General features: G+C 39.5%; 3 protein-coding genes and 2 long non-coding RNA genes across 6 annotated transcripts; 2 read left to right on the top strand and 3 right to left on the bottom strand.

The window, feature by feature from the left end:
* Positions 1-359: 359 nt before the first annotated feature.
* On the bottom strand, positions 360-3,097 carry LOC116928584. 2 transcript variants are annotated; one of them, XR_006650412.1, is made up of 4 exons: positions 2,941-3,097; positions 2,492-2,657; positions 2,333-2,427; positions 360-2,212 (listed from the first exon to the last, which is right to left on the bottom strand). It is a non-coding gene; the product is annotated as an uncharacterized LOC116928584 (long non-coding RNA). The 2 variants fall into 2 exon arrangements; XR_006650411.1 differs by having other exon boundaries at positions 360-2,427.
* A 1,770-nt stretch (positions 3,098-4,867) lies between these two features.
* On the top strand, positions 4,868-6,690 carry LOC123475387. Its single transcript, XM_045177999.1, has 2 exons — positions 4,868-5,186; positions 5,252-6,690. The coding sequence occupies exons 1-2, from the start codon at positions 4,982-4,984 to the stop codon at positions 6,553-6,555; spliced, it is 1,509 nt and encodes a 502-aa protein (XP_045033934.1). The 5' UTR covers positions 4,868-4,981; the 3' UTR covers positions 6,556-6,690.
* A 128-nt stretch (positions 6,691-6,818) lies between these two features.
* Positions 6,819-8,742, top strand: LOC116928582 (GTPase Obg). The gene is made up of 7 exons (XM_032935678.2): positions 6,819-7,058; positions 7,144-7,290; positions 7,429-7,575; positions 7,640-7,756; positions 7,848-8,069; positions 8,129-8,267; positions 8,328-8,742. The coding sequence occupies exons 1-7, from the start codon at positions 6,930-6,932 to the stop codon at positions 8,720-8,722; spliced, it is 1,296 nt and encodes a 431-aa protein (XP_032791569.1). The 5' UTR covers positions 6,819-6,929; the 3' UTR covers positions 8,723-8,742.
* On the bottom strand, positions 8,732-10,554 carry LOC116928583 (cyclin-K). The gene is made up of 6 exons (XM_032935680.2): positions 10,075-10,554; positions 9,902-10,016; positions 9,727-9,832; positions 9,611-9,668; positions 9,364-9,536; positions 8,732-9,301 (listed from the first exon to the last, which is right to left on the bottom strand). The coding sequence occupies exons 1-6, from the start codon at positions 10,311-10,313 to the stop codon at positions 8,769-8,771; spliced, it is 1,224 nt and encodes a 407-aa protein (XP_032791571.1). The 5' UTR covers positions 10,314-10,554; the 3' UTR covers positions 8,732-8,768.
* A 3,576-nt stretch (positions 10,555-14,130) lies between these two features.
* Positions 14,131-16,808, bottom strand: LOC123475386. The gene is made up of 2 exons (XR_006650410.1): positions 14,953-16,808; positions 14,131-14,454 (listed from the first exon to the last, which is right to left on the bottom strand). It is a non-coding gene; the product is annotated as an uncharacterized LOC123475386 (long non-coding RNA).
* Positions 16,809-17,075: the final 267 nt, after the last annotated feature.

The raw sequence follows: 17,075 nt of genomic DNA, 5'->3' as shown, positions 1-17,075 counted from the left end.
ACAGACTTGAAAATTTGCCCAGACACGTAGTTTAATACGGCAAATCGAATAAAAAATAAACAAAAACGAAAAGTTTCCCAGTTTACACGCGATAATTCCCCCCAATTTCAGCCAATCACAAACCGGCGGGAACCATAAAAATTTGAATTTCGACCGAATAATAAATATATAAAATGAAGAAAAACACCAACAGATTTGAAATTCTGCTCAGACACGTAGTTTAATACGGCGAATCGAATAAAAAATAAACGAAAACGAAAAGTTCCCCAGTTTACACGCGATAATTCCCCCCAATTTGCAGCCAATCACAAACCGGCGGGAACCATAAAAATTTGAATTTCGACCGAATAAATAAATATATAAAATGAACACAAACACCAACAGATTTGAAATTCTGCTCAGACACGTAGTTTAACACGGCGAATCGAATAAAAAATAAACGAAAACGAAAAGTTCCCCAGTTTACACGCGATAATTCTGCCCAATTTCAGCCAATCACAGAACGGCTGGAACCCCCAGGGAAACAATAAACAGTTTGGGGCGCATAACCACGGCATAGCCTTCCATCTTTACCAAAGTAAAATCTCTCAGGGATTTAGTTCCCGCATCCACGTTATGACGGCTGTGAATGCGAGTGACGTCAAGTCGTTATTCCGCATGGAGACTTAACTCTCTTTATGGTTTATTCGTTGATGCGTTAGCCAAAGAATAGGAAAAGGAACGGGAAAAAAATTGGTGGTTTCGCTCATCTTCCACCAAGTATGGTTATGGATGATGATGGGGCGCCAATTGGGAGCCCTGCCAATGTTAGCTTCACATGCCAAATTACTTGTCTTAACCCTGAAGGCCGCTTAAGTTAAACCATGACTTTAACTCTGAGGATCTTCTGGAGCCGGCTATTTGAAGATTACGGGTATTTTCTTCCATTACTTGAAACTAAATAAATGAACATTATTTGGATTTTCACGCTCTTTTATAGGATTACGATAAATCTAGACGAAATTGTAGTATTATTTGATAAAATGCATATGTAATACGTAAATAGCGATCGGCCCCGATTGACTCCTATCGGGGCGCCCCACCCACCCACCCCATCTAGGGCGGGGCGAGGTGACCATGGATGTCCTCGGTTCCTGGAGGAAGCTAGGAGTCAACACGGATTACCGGTGCCTCTGGCCGGTAATTTGACCGATGATCCCACTTTTTTATTCATTCTTAGATATAGCTCATTTAAATAAAGCCTGCATGTGCCTGAATAAAAACTCAAGGATAAATAATGTGTAACAATGATCGTTACTTAATCTTTACCTGAATATTTATTCACGCACATGCAAGACCTTTAATATTGTTAAAGTAAACCTTTAAAAAATTGTAGTATTAATTTATGAAACGCATAATTGGATGTAACACGTATATGGTGGTCTGCCTTGAGTGGTTCTAATCGGGGTCCCCACCCCGCCACGGAATAACCCGTTCAGGGCTCAATCGGTTAGACGGGCTGAACTGATGACCTAGGTTTAATAATCCCCTATTATACGTTCGATAGGTAAGCTCATTTCCACTGCCCTGTTGTCCTATCATGATAGAAGCCATTGGAAGCCTATTCTTGTGCCGTTTCATCTGTTGCTCAAAACATTATTGATTGAACAGCAAACGCGAGAAAAATTGACGACAAAGAGAAATGCTACCTCGCATTCCGGGTAGCTCGTAATACGATAATGCAAGCGATCGGGTTTCCATGTTCCATAAATGTTTTCTTCTGATCGCGTGATAAATTGTTAATGTTCGGCCACCTCAAGCTCAATAGGCTGCTTAGCCTCACCCAAACGGCAACGGCTTTGCATATGCCTGCGTCTCTGTCCAGCATCCGGCGGTAGACGAATACAGTTATTTGAATGTTGCTTAAGTTAGAAAAATCATATTAGCCATCCATTTCAATAACCACCTTGTCGAAGAAGAATTTGACAGTCGGCTGACAGCCGTTATCGTATCAGAAAAACACAGCGGCATGCATTTCCTACGATTTGAAAAGCGAAAATTCATCCTCAATTCATATAACTTTCAAAATTTTCAAGTCTAATTTTCGTTGAAGCAGGAAACGAAGGGCAATGAGTGATTTCACGGCCAAGAGAGCGAACAAGATCAAAATATTTGGGGAATTAGAGAGACTTGTCGAGATTGTATAGGTGACGTCATTCTCTAGGAGACGGTGCTGCCGAATAATGAATAATAAGATAATATAACAATATAATAATAAGGTGATAACGAATAATAAGAGTAGAGTTCTGCACGGCTGGCGCAGTTGTGGGGAAAAGAAGCTGAAACAACGTACCGGTATTGACTTTCGAAGTGGATGCGGAAATGGCAGTTATTGTACGGGTCTCGATTGAGGATGTCACAGGAACAGCCTTTGGTTCCTGAACGAACCTGAATTTAAAAAAAAAAGAATTTTAGTAAGGCATCAGTAGAACTGCCATAGAATTCCACTTACATTTTGTCGTTCATCATCAGTATCAAGTGACTCGCATCCCTCAACATGATAAACTAGGGGCCCTCACTCCGTTCAGGAAGTTCCCGATAGGGTACAGCCTGGACGCCAATTCGCCACACGGAAACCCGGAAACCATTTGCTCTTCCGGAAAAACTGACGACTGAGGCTGTGAGTAATCAAGTAGAGCAAGTTAGTTATATCGATGGGCAAACAGTTTGTTTAAGAAACGTTCAAACTGGACGAACTAGTGTCAATTAAAACGTCATCTAGCGGTAGTAAATTACCTTTGGGAAACAAACAAATGAAAAAGAAAGAAGCTCCATTCGGATTTTAAATTATAATAAGTATCTTAATCAGAGTTAAGGGAGTAGGGGGGAAAAAATAAAAAATAAAATAAATGAAAAATTTATATAGTTTGGCAACGCTGTGTGAGGTGCAATAGGTGTTACCTTAATACATATGTAGTGCGACCATGTTGACAGCCTCACACGGCCTGTGGAAAAACCAGTCCGTTGCCAGGCGACGCTCAAAGCCCCGCCTTGAAAACAACTTCGCGGCCTTATTTTTCCCTATCTTCATGACCGACGCGCCATCTCTCTTAAAAAAAATCTCCCAAAACTTCGAGCCGCTCTTAGATTGCTCCGTGTTCCTTTATCGTTGAGCCGATAATTGACACGACCCCTTCGTTAATCTCCGCGTTATCTCCTGTACAACATGACGTCAAGTTTTGCGCCACAGCATCTAAAATAAGAAAACGTATAAAAGATACGTACGAGACCCTGAAATCGACTCGAATGGGCCGACTAAACTACTCCGCACTCCTTTGCCATTCAGCCGATAAAAACGGGGACTCGACCGGGAGCTGCTGCGTTATTTCCTCTACAAAAGGAGACCAATCTCAGTGGCACAGCATCTAAAATAAAAAAACGAACGAAAGATTAGTGTAGACACCCCTGAAATCGCCGCGCCATCAGCGTCATCTCTGGGGTAAAGTCTCAGAAAAAGTGTCGGTCGATCCACCGGTCGTTGTAGAAGGGTAGGGGTGCCTGTATCAGGGGGTTGGGAAATGCGAGTTTTGATAGAATCCCTATCGGGAAATTACGGGTAAGTACTGACCGAAAGGCATGGATGGCTTCCTGCGGTACCGGTTTGGACATAGTGTCTTTCGCCGCCATGTTCCATTCTCGCTCGTATTACACTACAGCCACCGAAGCTTTTTTTTTATTATTAGAATCAGTTCCTGAATTGATTGCTTCACCATTTCTAGAAAGATGATCGAGGCGTAAAGCAAACGACGCCATTAACGTGTTCAAACCCTCGGTATGAATAAATGACCGTTGACGACTGATCCGAAGGGAAGATTTGCTCACTAGCTCCAGAGGTGGCGTTGACTATAGATAGCCTGGCAAACTAGGCCACGCCTACTGGTACCACAAATAGGCTTCACAAGAGATAGACCGTTAAAAAGAGAGTTGCTACACCTCGTCACCTCCCCTTTTACACTATGCCTGGGTGTCCCTAAAACGCGGAAGCGAAACGCGAAACGAACAGCGACTAAAACGCGAAACGCGGTGCGAATCAAGGTTAGCCGCTGAATGGTGTTTCATTCCCATGCTAAAGTGCGAAACAGAAGGCTGCTGGATGGCTGGCGAAAGCGCGAAATGTTAATATTTCAATAAATAAAAAAATAAAATTTTAATAGGAATCGCAGGTAATTTAAAGTCAAACATATTTTTTTGTACCAACGTGTTGAAAGTTAATTTTGGGCAAGGCTTTTACATTTCTGACAGAGCCAAACAGTCTCATGAGTTTTTTCAGGCCAAATTTAACATGCTATGGAACCATTCAAGGCACTCAGAGGTCAGAGCACTGGAGAACATCCCAGTTAGCCCACGGCTTTACATTTTTTGGTTTAAACTCAATTTAATTCTATAAATTAATTTCATTTACTTTAATCAGATTCTAAACACATTGTTTATTTAAAATTCTAGTTTTTTATTCCCCATCGTGTTTAGTTTCCTATTAGCCAATACAAGTTAACAATTCATCGCGAATTTGTTCAAGTAAATGTCAACAAATTAAAAAAGGACTGGAAAGAACCAGAGAGAGTTTTTGTTGGCGTAGAGCTTACAGTGCTTATCGGGGTTACATGTTCTCAAAAAAGAATAGTACACGGTTCTTATTTCTCTAAATAGAATAGTACACGGTTCTTATTTCGCTAACTGAAATGCCAAAGCCAATGGCATTTTAAATAAGGGTTTCGCAAAATCGTTTCGCTATTTAGGTTGCCTTTAGGCGATATTTGAGTGTTTCACAGCCCATTGCCTGGGGGCTGTTTCGCACAGCGTTCCGCGTTTTAGTCGCTGTTCGTTTCTCGTTTCGCTTTCGCGTTTTAGGGATGCCCCTATGCCAATTGCTTCAAAAAATCAAATAAACCGTATACATTTGCACTACCTATTCTAAGTAAATGTACGAAGAAAAGATCACAAAATGTTAGATGTTTCGCAATTAGAAGGTGGGAAACAGGTTTTGCTGGTTGGTGAAGGAAACTTTTCTTTCACGATATCTTTACTTATGAAAATTGCTGATTCAACAAAGTCGCCAATTTCGGCCAAATTAATCTCATCTTGCTTTCAGAAATACAGAAATCTCTCCAATACAGTCAAAGAAAATGCGCGGTTTGCGTGTACGTTAGGTAAACCAGGCAATCTAATTTAAGGCTAACATATTGTGAAAATATTGTTGCAATATTCTTGACAGGTGCTGAAGTCTGGTTTGGGATTGATGCAACAAGTTTACATCAACATGAGAGATTCAAAAATGAGAAATTTGATTTCATTGTATTCAATTTCCCTCATGTAGGAGGGAAAATGAAGATACACCTCAATCGCCTCCTTCTTAAAAATTTCTTTGTAAGTTCCAGCTTATTGTTAAGTGAGAATGGAAAAATACTTGTTACATTATGTAGAGAGCAAAGTGGAACACCATATGATAAAATCAAAAGAAAACATGGGGATACATGGCAAATAATTGATATGGCTACCCATGGAGATCTAGTACTTGTTGAAGCCCACCCCTTCTGCTCTACCAGTTGGCCACTCTACAACTCAAATGGATATCGAAGTCTAGAGAAAGGCTTCCAATTGGATGAAGCTATTACATTCACCTTTGCAAGGACTCTACTAAGGATTGAATGCAAAGATATCAAGAATCAAGAGGACTTCACCCGTTTGCACTGCCCTTATGTTCAAGATCATCTAGATCAAATAGAAAATTGTATTTTTAAAGAAACTCAGCTCTTCTCTCATTATATGGAGGAAACAAAGTGTCCAGTAAGGGTCTGTGATACTCTGCAAACAATATGTCTTTGTCGACATCCAGAAAGCACCAAATGGTGGGAAATACTACATACTGAGAAAAAGGATTACGATCTTTCATGTTTGTTGGTGTGCTATCCATGTTGGGGTGACAAACCTAAAGCCCCTCAAAGGATTATTCTGATGAATCTTACAACAAATTCTGATGCGCCATTGCTGAATTTTATCCATCGCCGTTGTGCTAAACGAGAAGAAAAAGGAAACAGTCCTGACGTAACAATTACACACTACCAAGAAGCATTTAATACGCTGGAAATCGCAACCGTCTTTTTCGGAAATGATAGCAATGACAACGCCATCACCGTTGCTATCTATATCGATCCGTTTTTTCAACTTCAAACCAACTTCGTTGAGAGTTGGCCAAAACTTCCGTTCCCTCTAGAATCGTATTTAGCTCCGACGTCCATACATCCGCCTGCGCATTGTCATGACATTTGTTTTTGGATTCCGGTTACTTTTACACCGAAATGTTTTGCTTGTGCACTTTTCACAGTTGCAGGACAAATCATAAAAAGTTTTTGGCTTATTGATGAATATTTCTGCCCAGTCAAGAAACAAAAAAGTCTATGTTATCGAATAATTTACCAGTCTCTGTCTGCAGCTTTAAGCTCGGAAAAAGCTTTTTATTTGCAAACGAAAGTAATAGGGCCGTTTTTGGAGGCATGCCTCGGTATAATAATACGTTAGCTATTGGAATTTACTTTGACACTGGGATTCTTACGTCGCCAATCTTCTAGTAGTTTTGCTCCGCAAAGTTTCTTTTATACAGTTTTCTGTTTAGAAATTTGAGAGAAGGTTAAGTAATAAATAAATGACACCGAATGCTGTTAATTCTTCATTTAACGTTCATCTTCATATTTTGAACTGTGTTCATGGTAAAATAGTGCTGTGTTCAACCGTTGTCGGTTTTTGCATTTTAAAAAAGATTTCAGTTATAAAAAAAAAAATTGTTTACTTACAAGTTTTCTATAGTTAGACGTTTGTTTACGTTTAATAGTTCTGTATGAATACCAGCATTAGTCTTAGTTGTAATATTTAAAAAAATTCAAAAAAGCAAAAATATGACAAATTCCAAAAGTTCGACGTTCATTTGTTTTTCTCGTATTTTGTTTCGATCAGTTTTAACCATAAAAAGTTTAATAATATTTACTTGTATTATAAAGTTCTCTACCTATCAAATAAAAAATATGGTCTGTTTGAACTTGGAGTTATTTAAACAGTTTTTAGTTACCTTACAGGCTCCACTGATGTTCTATATATTTCCCTCTCAAACAGAACTTTTTCAAGAGATGTCTGCCTTTCTCTTGTACTGTATTTAAATTCACAGAGAAACAATATCATGCCTTTAGAAGCATGAGTATGGTGGTAGCTGATTTACCCAAGCCAATTCCAATCAGGAAAAACAAGTCACAGTTCAACAAAGTAAATTATTCTACTCTATTCATGTTCCATATTGAGTGTACACCGATTATTACCAATACATCACTAGTGATCATAATTATTTTGAATGATAAACTAGACTTAGCAACTCCATTTCAAGTTAAATCTTCTATTTTGCAGGTTAAACCAATTGTAGACTTCCGTAGTGTCAAAGTTCAAGGCGGTAAAGGAGGTGATGGCTGTATTTCCCTTCGGAGACTTTGCAAAAATCCTCTTGGTGGCCCAGATGGAGGAGATGGGGGCAATGGTGGACATGTTACATTTAAAGTTAAGCAAAATTACAAGGACATTTTAGTAAAATGTAAAAGCAATATTGCATATTCTGCTGTAGGCAACAAGTAACAAAACTTCATTGGAACACATATCATCAGTACTAAAAGCAGAAGATGGCGAAAAGGGGATCAATAGGGACTGCCATGGAAAAAATGCAGAACATCTTGTTGTTGAAGTAATAGTGGTTAAATATAAATTTTAAAATTCAAAAGAATGAAAAAAATCAAAAATCAATAAAAACTGTTCTATCCATTTGCAACCCTTAGGTACCTGTCGGTACCATGTTCAAAAGCACGGGAGGTGAGATTTTAGCTGACTTGAATGAGGACGGAGCAGTATTTATTGCAGCAAGAGGAGGTTCCGGAGGAAAAGGAAATCATTACTTTGCAACGGATGTCAATCAGGCACCCGAAATTGCAGAATATGGTGCCACTGGCGAAGAACTGAGCTATACGATAGAAATACGAACGATTGCTCATGTTGGGCTGGTAAGATGATACATTTATGGTGCCACTCACTAGCCTTTTTTTCAAATTCACTGTTAAAGATTGGACTTCCGAATGCTGGTAAATCTACTTTCCTACGAGCTATCTCCCGTGCGCGACCTAAGGTTGCTCCATATCCTTTCACTACGTTGCAACCTCACGTTGGAGTTGTCAAGTACGACGATCTCCAACAAGTGACTGGTAATTTGAAACATTAGCTGTTGTCAGCATCGATATTGAAAAGTCAGTTTATTTGTATAGTTGCAGATATTCCCGGATTGGTTGCCGGTGCTCATCGGAATCGGGGCTTGGGAATAGCGTTTCTACGTCACATTGAACGGTGTCTTTGTTTACTTTATGTCGTCGATACTTCATTACCTGAGCCATGGCAGCAACTTGAGGTGCTTCGATATGAACTCGGCCAATACGATAAAAACCTTCTAGGAAGACCCTCTGGTGTTTTGGCTAATAAAATGGATTTAGTCCAGTCGAAGGAAAACCTTAACGAGTTGGAGTTGTACGTCAACAAAATTAATTTACCTCTCTTCCCTGTTTCAGCACAGGACAGTGTAGGAATTCTTCCGATTCTGCATTACGTTCGAAAATTGTATGACAATTCTCGTATGAAAGAAGGGTCAGACGAAAACGTAGAATAAAACTAAAGCTTGAAAATGTCTCAACTGTAAGTTTTATTGCGATCTTTCAGTACGGGCGAGGAGGAGGAGGTGGTTGTGACGCAGTTGGCGTAGGAGGATACACTTGCCCAGGAAAAGCAGGATATGTTGGATAAAATGGGGCGGCTTGGGTTGGAGGAAGCGGAGGAGGATAAACCTGTGGTGGAGTTGGTGGAACTGGGGGATTAGTTGCAGGAGGTATCATAGGATAACCTGGAAAAGGAAATGTGTGTCCAACTGGAGGAGGTGGAAGCGTATGTGATACATTAATAGGAGGTGCAACGTTCATGCTGGGTTGAACGCCGACGGGTAAAGAAGTAGCATTGGCTACTCCCATTGCATAATTGACATATCCTGCTGCCGCTGCTACTTCGACGTTTGGTTGCATAGCGTCCAACCGTTGATCGAATCCTCCTGCTGCACGTCCACCGGCTGGCTTCGTAGGAGTTGTAATTGGCAACGCAGGCTGCACTTTGGTTACACCAAGTGCTGGGTTCCCTTGAGGAGAATCGGTTCTTGCGGGTTGCTGAGAATACAAGTCCAACACTTGGTGACAGATATCTAGAAAGTTTGGAAGTTGAAACCAATAAAAAAAATTATATTACTCTAGTAATTTAGCTAACCTTCAAGTATTTCTAAACTGATATCTTCCACAAACATGTCCCACCAGCGTATGTGTCGGGGTTGCCTACCACTCCAATCAGTGATTTCAAATTTACTTAGTTTCCCCGCTAAGTACATCAGGGCAATAGCAATTACTTCCGGTTCCCATTGCAAACACAATGTAGTACACAAACTAATTTAATAGTGTGGGATAAAGTTAACAAAATAGTGAATGAATTCACTTTTTAAAACATGATGTTTACCAACCTATCATTGACAAATGTCCATGCCATTTGTACCATTTTTTGAAGCTTTGATTTATCTCCTTTAAAATAGTTTAGCATTAGGCCTTTTCTTTGAATATGTTAAAAGATAACAGATACCTTTCAGAGATTTGGCATACTTAATGAGGTAGCCATAGGGGTGTTCAACTTGTAGGTCAAATCTAATTGTCTGTAGTAAAATTCTTTCAAGTGTCATAACTTCTTCCTTAAAAAAAATAATAAGCATGTTATTTGATCAATTTGTACATCAACCAAATTTGAGAAGAAAAGTAACCTTAGCATCTTCACCAAACTGTTGGAATTGTGCTTCTGACAATGATGCCTTGGCCACCTTAATAATGTCCTTACATTTCTTTGGAGTTTCTTCTACTTTTCCAGCAAGGAATAGGCTATAGATGTAAACAAATAACAGCAAAATTTTTATGCTTCATAATTATGGAAAATTACCAGCAACATGCAGTCACATAGCGAGGAAACTCTTTAAATGAATGAAACATGTAGAATCGATGAAAATAAACTACTCCAGTGGCCATTGTATCATAACGTAGTCCCATTTTCGTTCCTGTGTCAATGATGAACCGGGCTCCTTCTTTCCGATAGCGAGATTCCGTTTCAAAGTCGATGCCATCGTGAATAGAAGGTGTTTCTCTTTTCAGATCTTTCTTTTCATAGTACCAGCACGGCATAGTCGTCAAATATATAAGATACGATGCTATATTTTCTTTAGCCGATTGGTCACTCAAACTTATGAAAGTAGTTTATTGGATAAACTGAGAATCAAAATATTTCACCAAACTTCTTTTTAACTATGCTTCTGGGCGCCAACCTGACATCTGAAATGTTTGTCTGCTTGTTCATTATAAGAGTTTTTGTTTAACTAAATGGTGCTGCCACCTATTTAATGCTGAATGAACAGCAATTTTTGACACACAAAAAAAATGTATAAAATGTATCAGAGTCATAGACCCCTGTTTGCTTCACTATGGCTATTTTCCCTCTCAAAAAGGGGTACCCATTTGCAAAGAAAACTATGCGAAAAAACGAGGGTTTTAGGGCGGAGCGTAAGAGAGATTTTCCGCCTTGTGCGATCGCCATCTGGCTACAAATGAGTATCTGCGTGGAGTGAACACCAAGATACCCGCAAGAGGCGCTCTCGTCAAGTGGAAAACGAATAGTTTTCTCCACAAAAGAGTACCCCTACAATTGGCCTCGATTGTATCAGAGAAGAAAAAAAAAAAAAGGGGGTTGAGGAATTAACGATATGAATTAAAGGGAAGGGTAATAATACTACAAAGAACAGACATTAAAACTTATAGCGTCAATCGCTTTCGTAATTTGGAAAAGGCAGTCATGCTCATGCATACCCCGAAGAACTTGATTAGGATGGAAACTAAGCTATAAGAATCCGAGAAAAGGCTGAACGACAGCAATTCGAGAATTGTGTCTTAAAATAGCCGATGGAATTCTAAAACAAACACATTTGTGGTATCTTTGATACACTGGGGCTCGTCTTCATACCGTAGGCACGTGATATTTTACGTTAACCGTAGAAGAGCATACCTGCTGTTCTATATATAGGTGGATAATATAAGGATTATTTACAACAACATAAAAAAACAGCAAAAATACCAGTAACTTTATATTATTGCATTTTCCTTTTAAACGACTATTATCTTTTAAAGGCTAACGTTTTACAAATCTTAATCGTTTCAAACGCTAAAGAGACCGAACTTTGTTAGTTACACATTTGTATCTACTATAACTCCTGCGTCCATCTGATCCCGCCTGGGCCCGACCAACTAGTATCTCTGGGTTCGACAACAACACCTCAGTGGTTTGAGGTGTCACTAAATTCATTACGTAATCTCAAGAATAACATTTAGCATAATTTACTAATTTGTTTGTTCCAATAATGAAAAGTGGAGTTCAGCAATCAGCATAGTTTTTCAGACAAGGTCATAATTTTTTTTGTATGCTTTTTTGGTAAAGATGGTGAGTTGGCGACTGCTGAGGTAAGGAGTAATGAATTGAAACATCGTACAACGTAATGTGAATAGCCCTGATGCAAGGGAATATGCCCTGAACATGTAACGTTGATAGAATTTCAATATTTTAATCCCTGCAGTCTTTTTGGTTCAGCTCTTTTACATCCCCTAACCAGTTTTTTAAATAAAAATATGAATATCTTTAATTATCTTATGATTCACATGGTCCGAATGTTCGTGAAAGTTTTCCACTAGAATGTAACAACAGTCAGTAAATCGTCGAATAGAATAGACGGGCAGGCCTCATTTAGACGATTTGACGTTTAAGATAGGAGAACTTGTCGATTTGTTTGCAAAATATTACATGTTAACATATGTCAAATAAATATTCTCAAATTAAAATTTCAACTTTGTTTTTATTTTAACCGCATTTTGTTTTGTATAATAATCATTATACGGCCTCATGCCAGCAGATGGCGTGTAAATATACTTTTGTGCCACAGAAATGTTCCTGCTACCCTAGAAGAAGCCCGGGAGAAATCTCTGAAAATCTCAAACATCCTAAAACGGTCCAAATGAGAGAAGGTTCTAAATCGGTTTTGGTGCCCAGCTATCTGAAAGCCGCCACTCGGTAAAATCGTAGATAGATCAAACTAATTCGATCAAAAAGGAGAATAGCACTGGTACACATGTTGTAAACGTATTTCAAGGAATAATAAAAGCTCTATCGACTATTATTAAACTACTTGGGGCGATAGTTTTCCAATTCTTAGATTGCGTTAGGCTGGGAGCATACAACTGTAGTACAACTATTTGCTCATACGCCCTCTAGCAAGCTGTGGTTCTATTTTAGCTTTGGGACAAGGGTGGCGATGGGAAAATAAACTAAAAGTCAAATAAATATCTACTGTACTTTTATCAACGGTCGCAACTGATAAGACAACAATCGACAACGTCAAAAAGCCGTAGTTATTTCAAACTCATTCATCCAGTCTTCTCTGGTTCCCTACTCACAGTCAACCGTTAGAACATTCATCGCATTTGTAGTGATTTGAAGAAATTTGTGTTTTATTATCGAAGTTAGTCGACTACGAACTATGAAAACGTTTTCCACTTGAAAGTATCTAAAGATTGTTCCGTCTACTGCATTCGATCTATGGCGGTTTCATTACTAGTTTCGTCGAGCCCAGGGGCTAGCGTTGGCCAGCAAACCTTATGCTTGAATTAAGCGCATTCTCAATTCGCCGTGTGCCAGATTGTCCCGAAGGGATTACGCGTCCAGTGACCTGAAAATATTTATTTATTTATTTTTTACTAGGTCGTGCCACCACCTGGGCAAAGTACAGGCTTACGCTCTCACGTGTTACTGTGCTATATATGATGAGACATGTGGATGCGTGCGTGGTTTATTAATGTATCAGCACGTATTAAAACATCGCCGACTTTTCACACACAATACGGAAAAATGTCTGAGAAATTCGAAGGGAGTTGCAATCGTTCTTCAGTCGAAACAGATCATACCGAGAGAAAGGCTTAGACAAGAATCTATATTCTATAGTGGTCAACAGAAACCTACATGTGTTGCTTGTGTTGGTCCACCACACGGTCACTACTTAAAAGCTTGCTTTAGGCATGTTGCAAAACTTGGTCACGTCGGCTGGTCAAACCAGCCAGTGATGCGCACAATCGGCAAAACGAACACGATAGAAAAAGACAGCAAGGCAACAAGACAAAACATATAGTTGGTCTTTCATCTGTGTTGTGAGCTAAGACTCAAGGGGGTTGGTGCTAGTTCCACTTTGCTAGCACAAGGAATGCGACGTGTATCGGTTGCTACAACAGCCTGCCGTGCTATTACGCTCGTGACATTCAGCGGATTGCTGTTTTAAAAAGCGTACCAGAAAATCTGTGACGTCACATAACCTTTGCTTCTGGGACTCTTTTCTTCTTTCTGTTTCCATGATCTAACATTTCATCCCTCTTAACCCTTTAAATTTGTTCCTCTCGACTTTTTCCCGTCTGTGTGGCACGCAAAGCCTTACTCAACACACATATTCATGTATGCATGTACACAGACTCACACAGACGATTGGGTAACCTTGAGTAAGAATATGATACACGTTTGGTATGCAGCAGAGAATGAGAAAGCTGCTCGGTTGTTGCGGACTTGTAATTGATGCGTTGGCGTTTGCACGCTCCCACCAACCACCCGAACATTTTTTGGGGTTAAAATATTTCTGGGCCGAGTCGAACATTAAATCAAACGTTCAAAGTTGGGAAAATTTTTAATTTGTAGGTTTTTCTTTTTTTTCCTTTTTTTTTTAGCCTTCGAATTGCGTTCGATAAGGACGGCGAACAGAACCCATTTATCTTAAATATTATACGACTGTTACGAAATCGGATTAGAGAAACATTTGCCGGCAGATGTTGTTTTATATTCCCCAATGGCAATTGATATGACAGAGGAAAACTACAGGATGTGTTGGTAGCAATAAAAAAAAAAACATTCAACAGAGGATACATTGTATTTTTTATATATTTTTTTTTTATTGCGTAAAAATTTGGCACGAATTTTGCATCGCGTTTTTCAGTTACGAAAGATCTTAGAAATATCATTTATTTTGATCGTAAATATGACAAAAAATGTTTCACTGCGACGAGATCAAATTTCCCGTCATCGAGTCTCAGGCACTTGCACATCTAGAGTTGAAGTTGGCGTCAAGAGCCTAACGTTGAGTTGTTGAGGCTTCTGGACATGTTAAAAACTGAATTTACAAGATAGTGTTTCAAAGACGGAAAGAGAAGAAGTCCATAACGAGAGGCAAAGTTCCAGCGACAGCAACTATAAGAATAAAATTCGAAAAAACAAAACAAAACAAAATAAATTAAAAACAAAAAAACAAAAAACAAAAAAAACGAAAAAGGAAAAAAGGAAAGAAAAACAGAGCCCTTGGCAAGTTGGAATTTGGACTTGATTTGCATACAAAACGTAGAGTATAAGAGAGAAAAAGCACACAAGCTGAAAATGCGTAGTACGTAGTAAATTTGAAAGCATATGAAATTCATAAGAGAATAGAGAGAGCTGTTCTGCACCGACTACCATTCAATCGATTTAATCAGGTTTAATGCGCGAATATCTAATTGGCAATAAAAGAGAATCCCCTTTTTTTTCTGTTTTTAGTCACAGAATAAGGAACATGTGAGTTCCGTATTGAGAAGTTTGCACATGGCTCATGATAAGATTAGCATTCAAGACTGGTTCGGTGCAGCCCTAAACCGATCACGCGCATTACGCCTGGTTCTGTATACGAAACTAGAAGTGGAAAAATAGTGTGCCTACGAGCAATAAAAATGCGGTCATTATATCCAAGAGTGGGACGAAAGATGGGGGATGATTTTTAAAACGCAGCAATAAGAGAATCGAAGAATAATTATCCGGAATGATCCCTGTTGTTGCGTGAAGATTCCCACTGATCGGGTCCCATTTTCGTTATATTGTACGCCAGAGGTCACTAGTCGGTGATCGATCTGGCATTCAAAAAAATACATAAAATAAAGAGAAATTCAAAGATAGTTGGCTCGATAGCTGAGAGCAAACATGCATGGCCTTTCTTGGGGACGAAAGGAGTGTGTGGAGCGTGAAGAGGAGATATGTGTATAATAGAGAAAAAGGAGACAGAGGGGGAAGGAGAGAATGGAGAGAGGAGAGAGGAGAGGCCCTTTTTCATGGACAGGAATGAATGAGATGCTTTTGAATATTCATTTTTACTCCCCGCCGACTGTTGGCTGTGTGGCGACAGGATGCAAGCCAAGGCCTGTGCCGATCGACGCGTTCAGTTTCCATAATACAGCCGATACTGGCGGGAAATTGCAATCAACCTGATCGAAAAGCGCACTTGATGTTTAGGTGCGTCAGTTTCTTTAGACAATCACAAATTTTCTCTTGTACGCAACTTGTTTAAGAAAAGGAAAATAAAGACGGTCTCGGCCGCCGCTTTGCCCGTTTTTTTTCTTTTTCACGAGAGCCTGCAGCAAGGTCGTTCATCAGATGTTGCATCGTCCTTGGTTCCACACCCAGTACACAACCAACACACACACGACACACCTCGTAAGACAGTCTCTCTCTCTCTCTCCCTAGTTCTCGTCGGCACACATACATATACATACAATTTTTATTCTCTCCTTCTTTTTTTTTTTTTTTTTTTTCTTCTTCTTCTTCTTCAAGAAAGGGATACACATTTAGAAAACGACGAGAAAAGAATAGAAAAGAGCCTGCTTGTTTGCCTGCCGGTCTTGTTTCTCTCCGGCAGCACAAAAGTTGGAGGCCAGTTGTTGGAGCAGCTCCAAGAAACATCACTCAAGGACCTTTTCGGTTGCGTTGGAACTTTTTTGCTGCAGGTGAGACGGTGAAAAGAAAGAGGCTTAGGACGCCTACTTTCTTATCAGGTCGAACTCGCACGCGTGTGTGTGTGTCTGTGTTTCCATCTTTTTTCTTTTAAAGGGAGCTATGGGCATTGAAACGCAAAAAAAAAAAAAAGTAAAAAGAAAAGAATTCAGATTTAAGAAAGAAGTCTTCATATCACAGGATCAACATTTAAATCCTCTACTAATCTGATGGATGATTATCATTGTGCAAGATTGACCGCTGCTTGGAAATGCAGCTACTCTGGACAGAATACATGCCTATCAAACATGAAACCTCTTCATACATCAATTACATCCATCATGTCACGGTTCACCCATAGACCATATATATCTTCATCAGCTGTTGTTTTTTTTTGTTTTTCTTTTACTTTGCACTACTTTGATTAACAGGCAAACCAAGTATATCGCTCCGGCATTCTTGACGGTGCGCGTCATACAGGTAGCTTTGTATTTTTGTTTTGTTTTGTTCTGGCCCAGTTGTCATGGTCAATTAGCTGCCAGAAGAAAGTCTTTCTTCGCAAGAAAAATAAGTTGCGTGTGATTTTCCGCCAGCGTGAATGAAAATTTGCCCAAAAGGTGTCCGAGAGCTGGATATATCGGTCGGTGTGCGTTCCTTTCTTGAGTAAGAGAAAGTCACCCATTCGGCCTCCAGAAAGGCACCCGATTCATGCATTCCGTTGCCATGTAGACGGTTCTCGAAATCGCTGAGATGACCTGATTGTCCAACTTTAATCTATCCTTTCTATTTAAAAAAAATAATAAAAGGACAGAAGTTAGCAAATGCCGCGGTCCGAAATTACGCTGGATGTGAGTGTAGCCACTCGTATGCGCAAAAGAGACTTTTTTTTTCTCTTTCTTTTCCTTTTTCAAACAAATCTTTAAAGTTAGGAACGAGAAAAAAAAAGAAAAGAAATAAGAAAAAGAAATACAAAACAAAATACCTACGCAGCCGCATACCTTTGGCACCTGTCGCGTAGCCGTGGGTGGCGCACAGGTAGCCCAGGTGAGTGCTTCGGGGCTAAAAGGAGGAGAAACAGA

This window comes from Daphnia magna, linkage group LG8, assembly GCF_020631705.1.
Source record: "Daphnia magna isolate NIES linkage group LG8, ASM2063170v1.1, whole genome shotgun sequence".
In the NCBI taxonomy this organism is placed as follows: Eukaryota; Metazoa; Arthropoda; class Branchiopoda; order Diplostraca; family Daphniidae; genus Daphnia; species Daphnia magna.
This window is presented reverse-complemented; position numbering and strand designations above follow the sequence as displayed.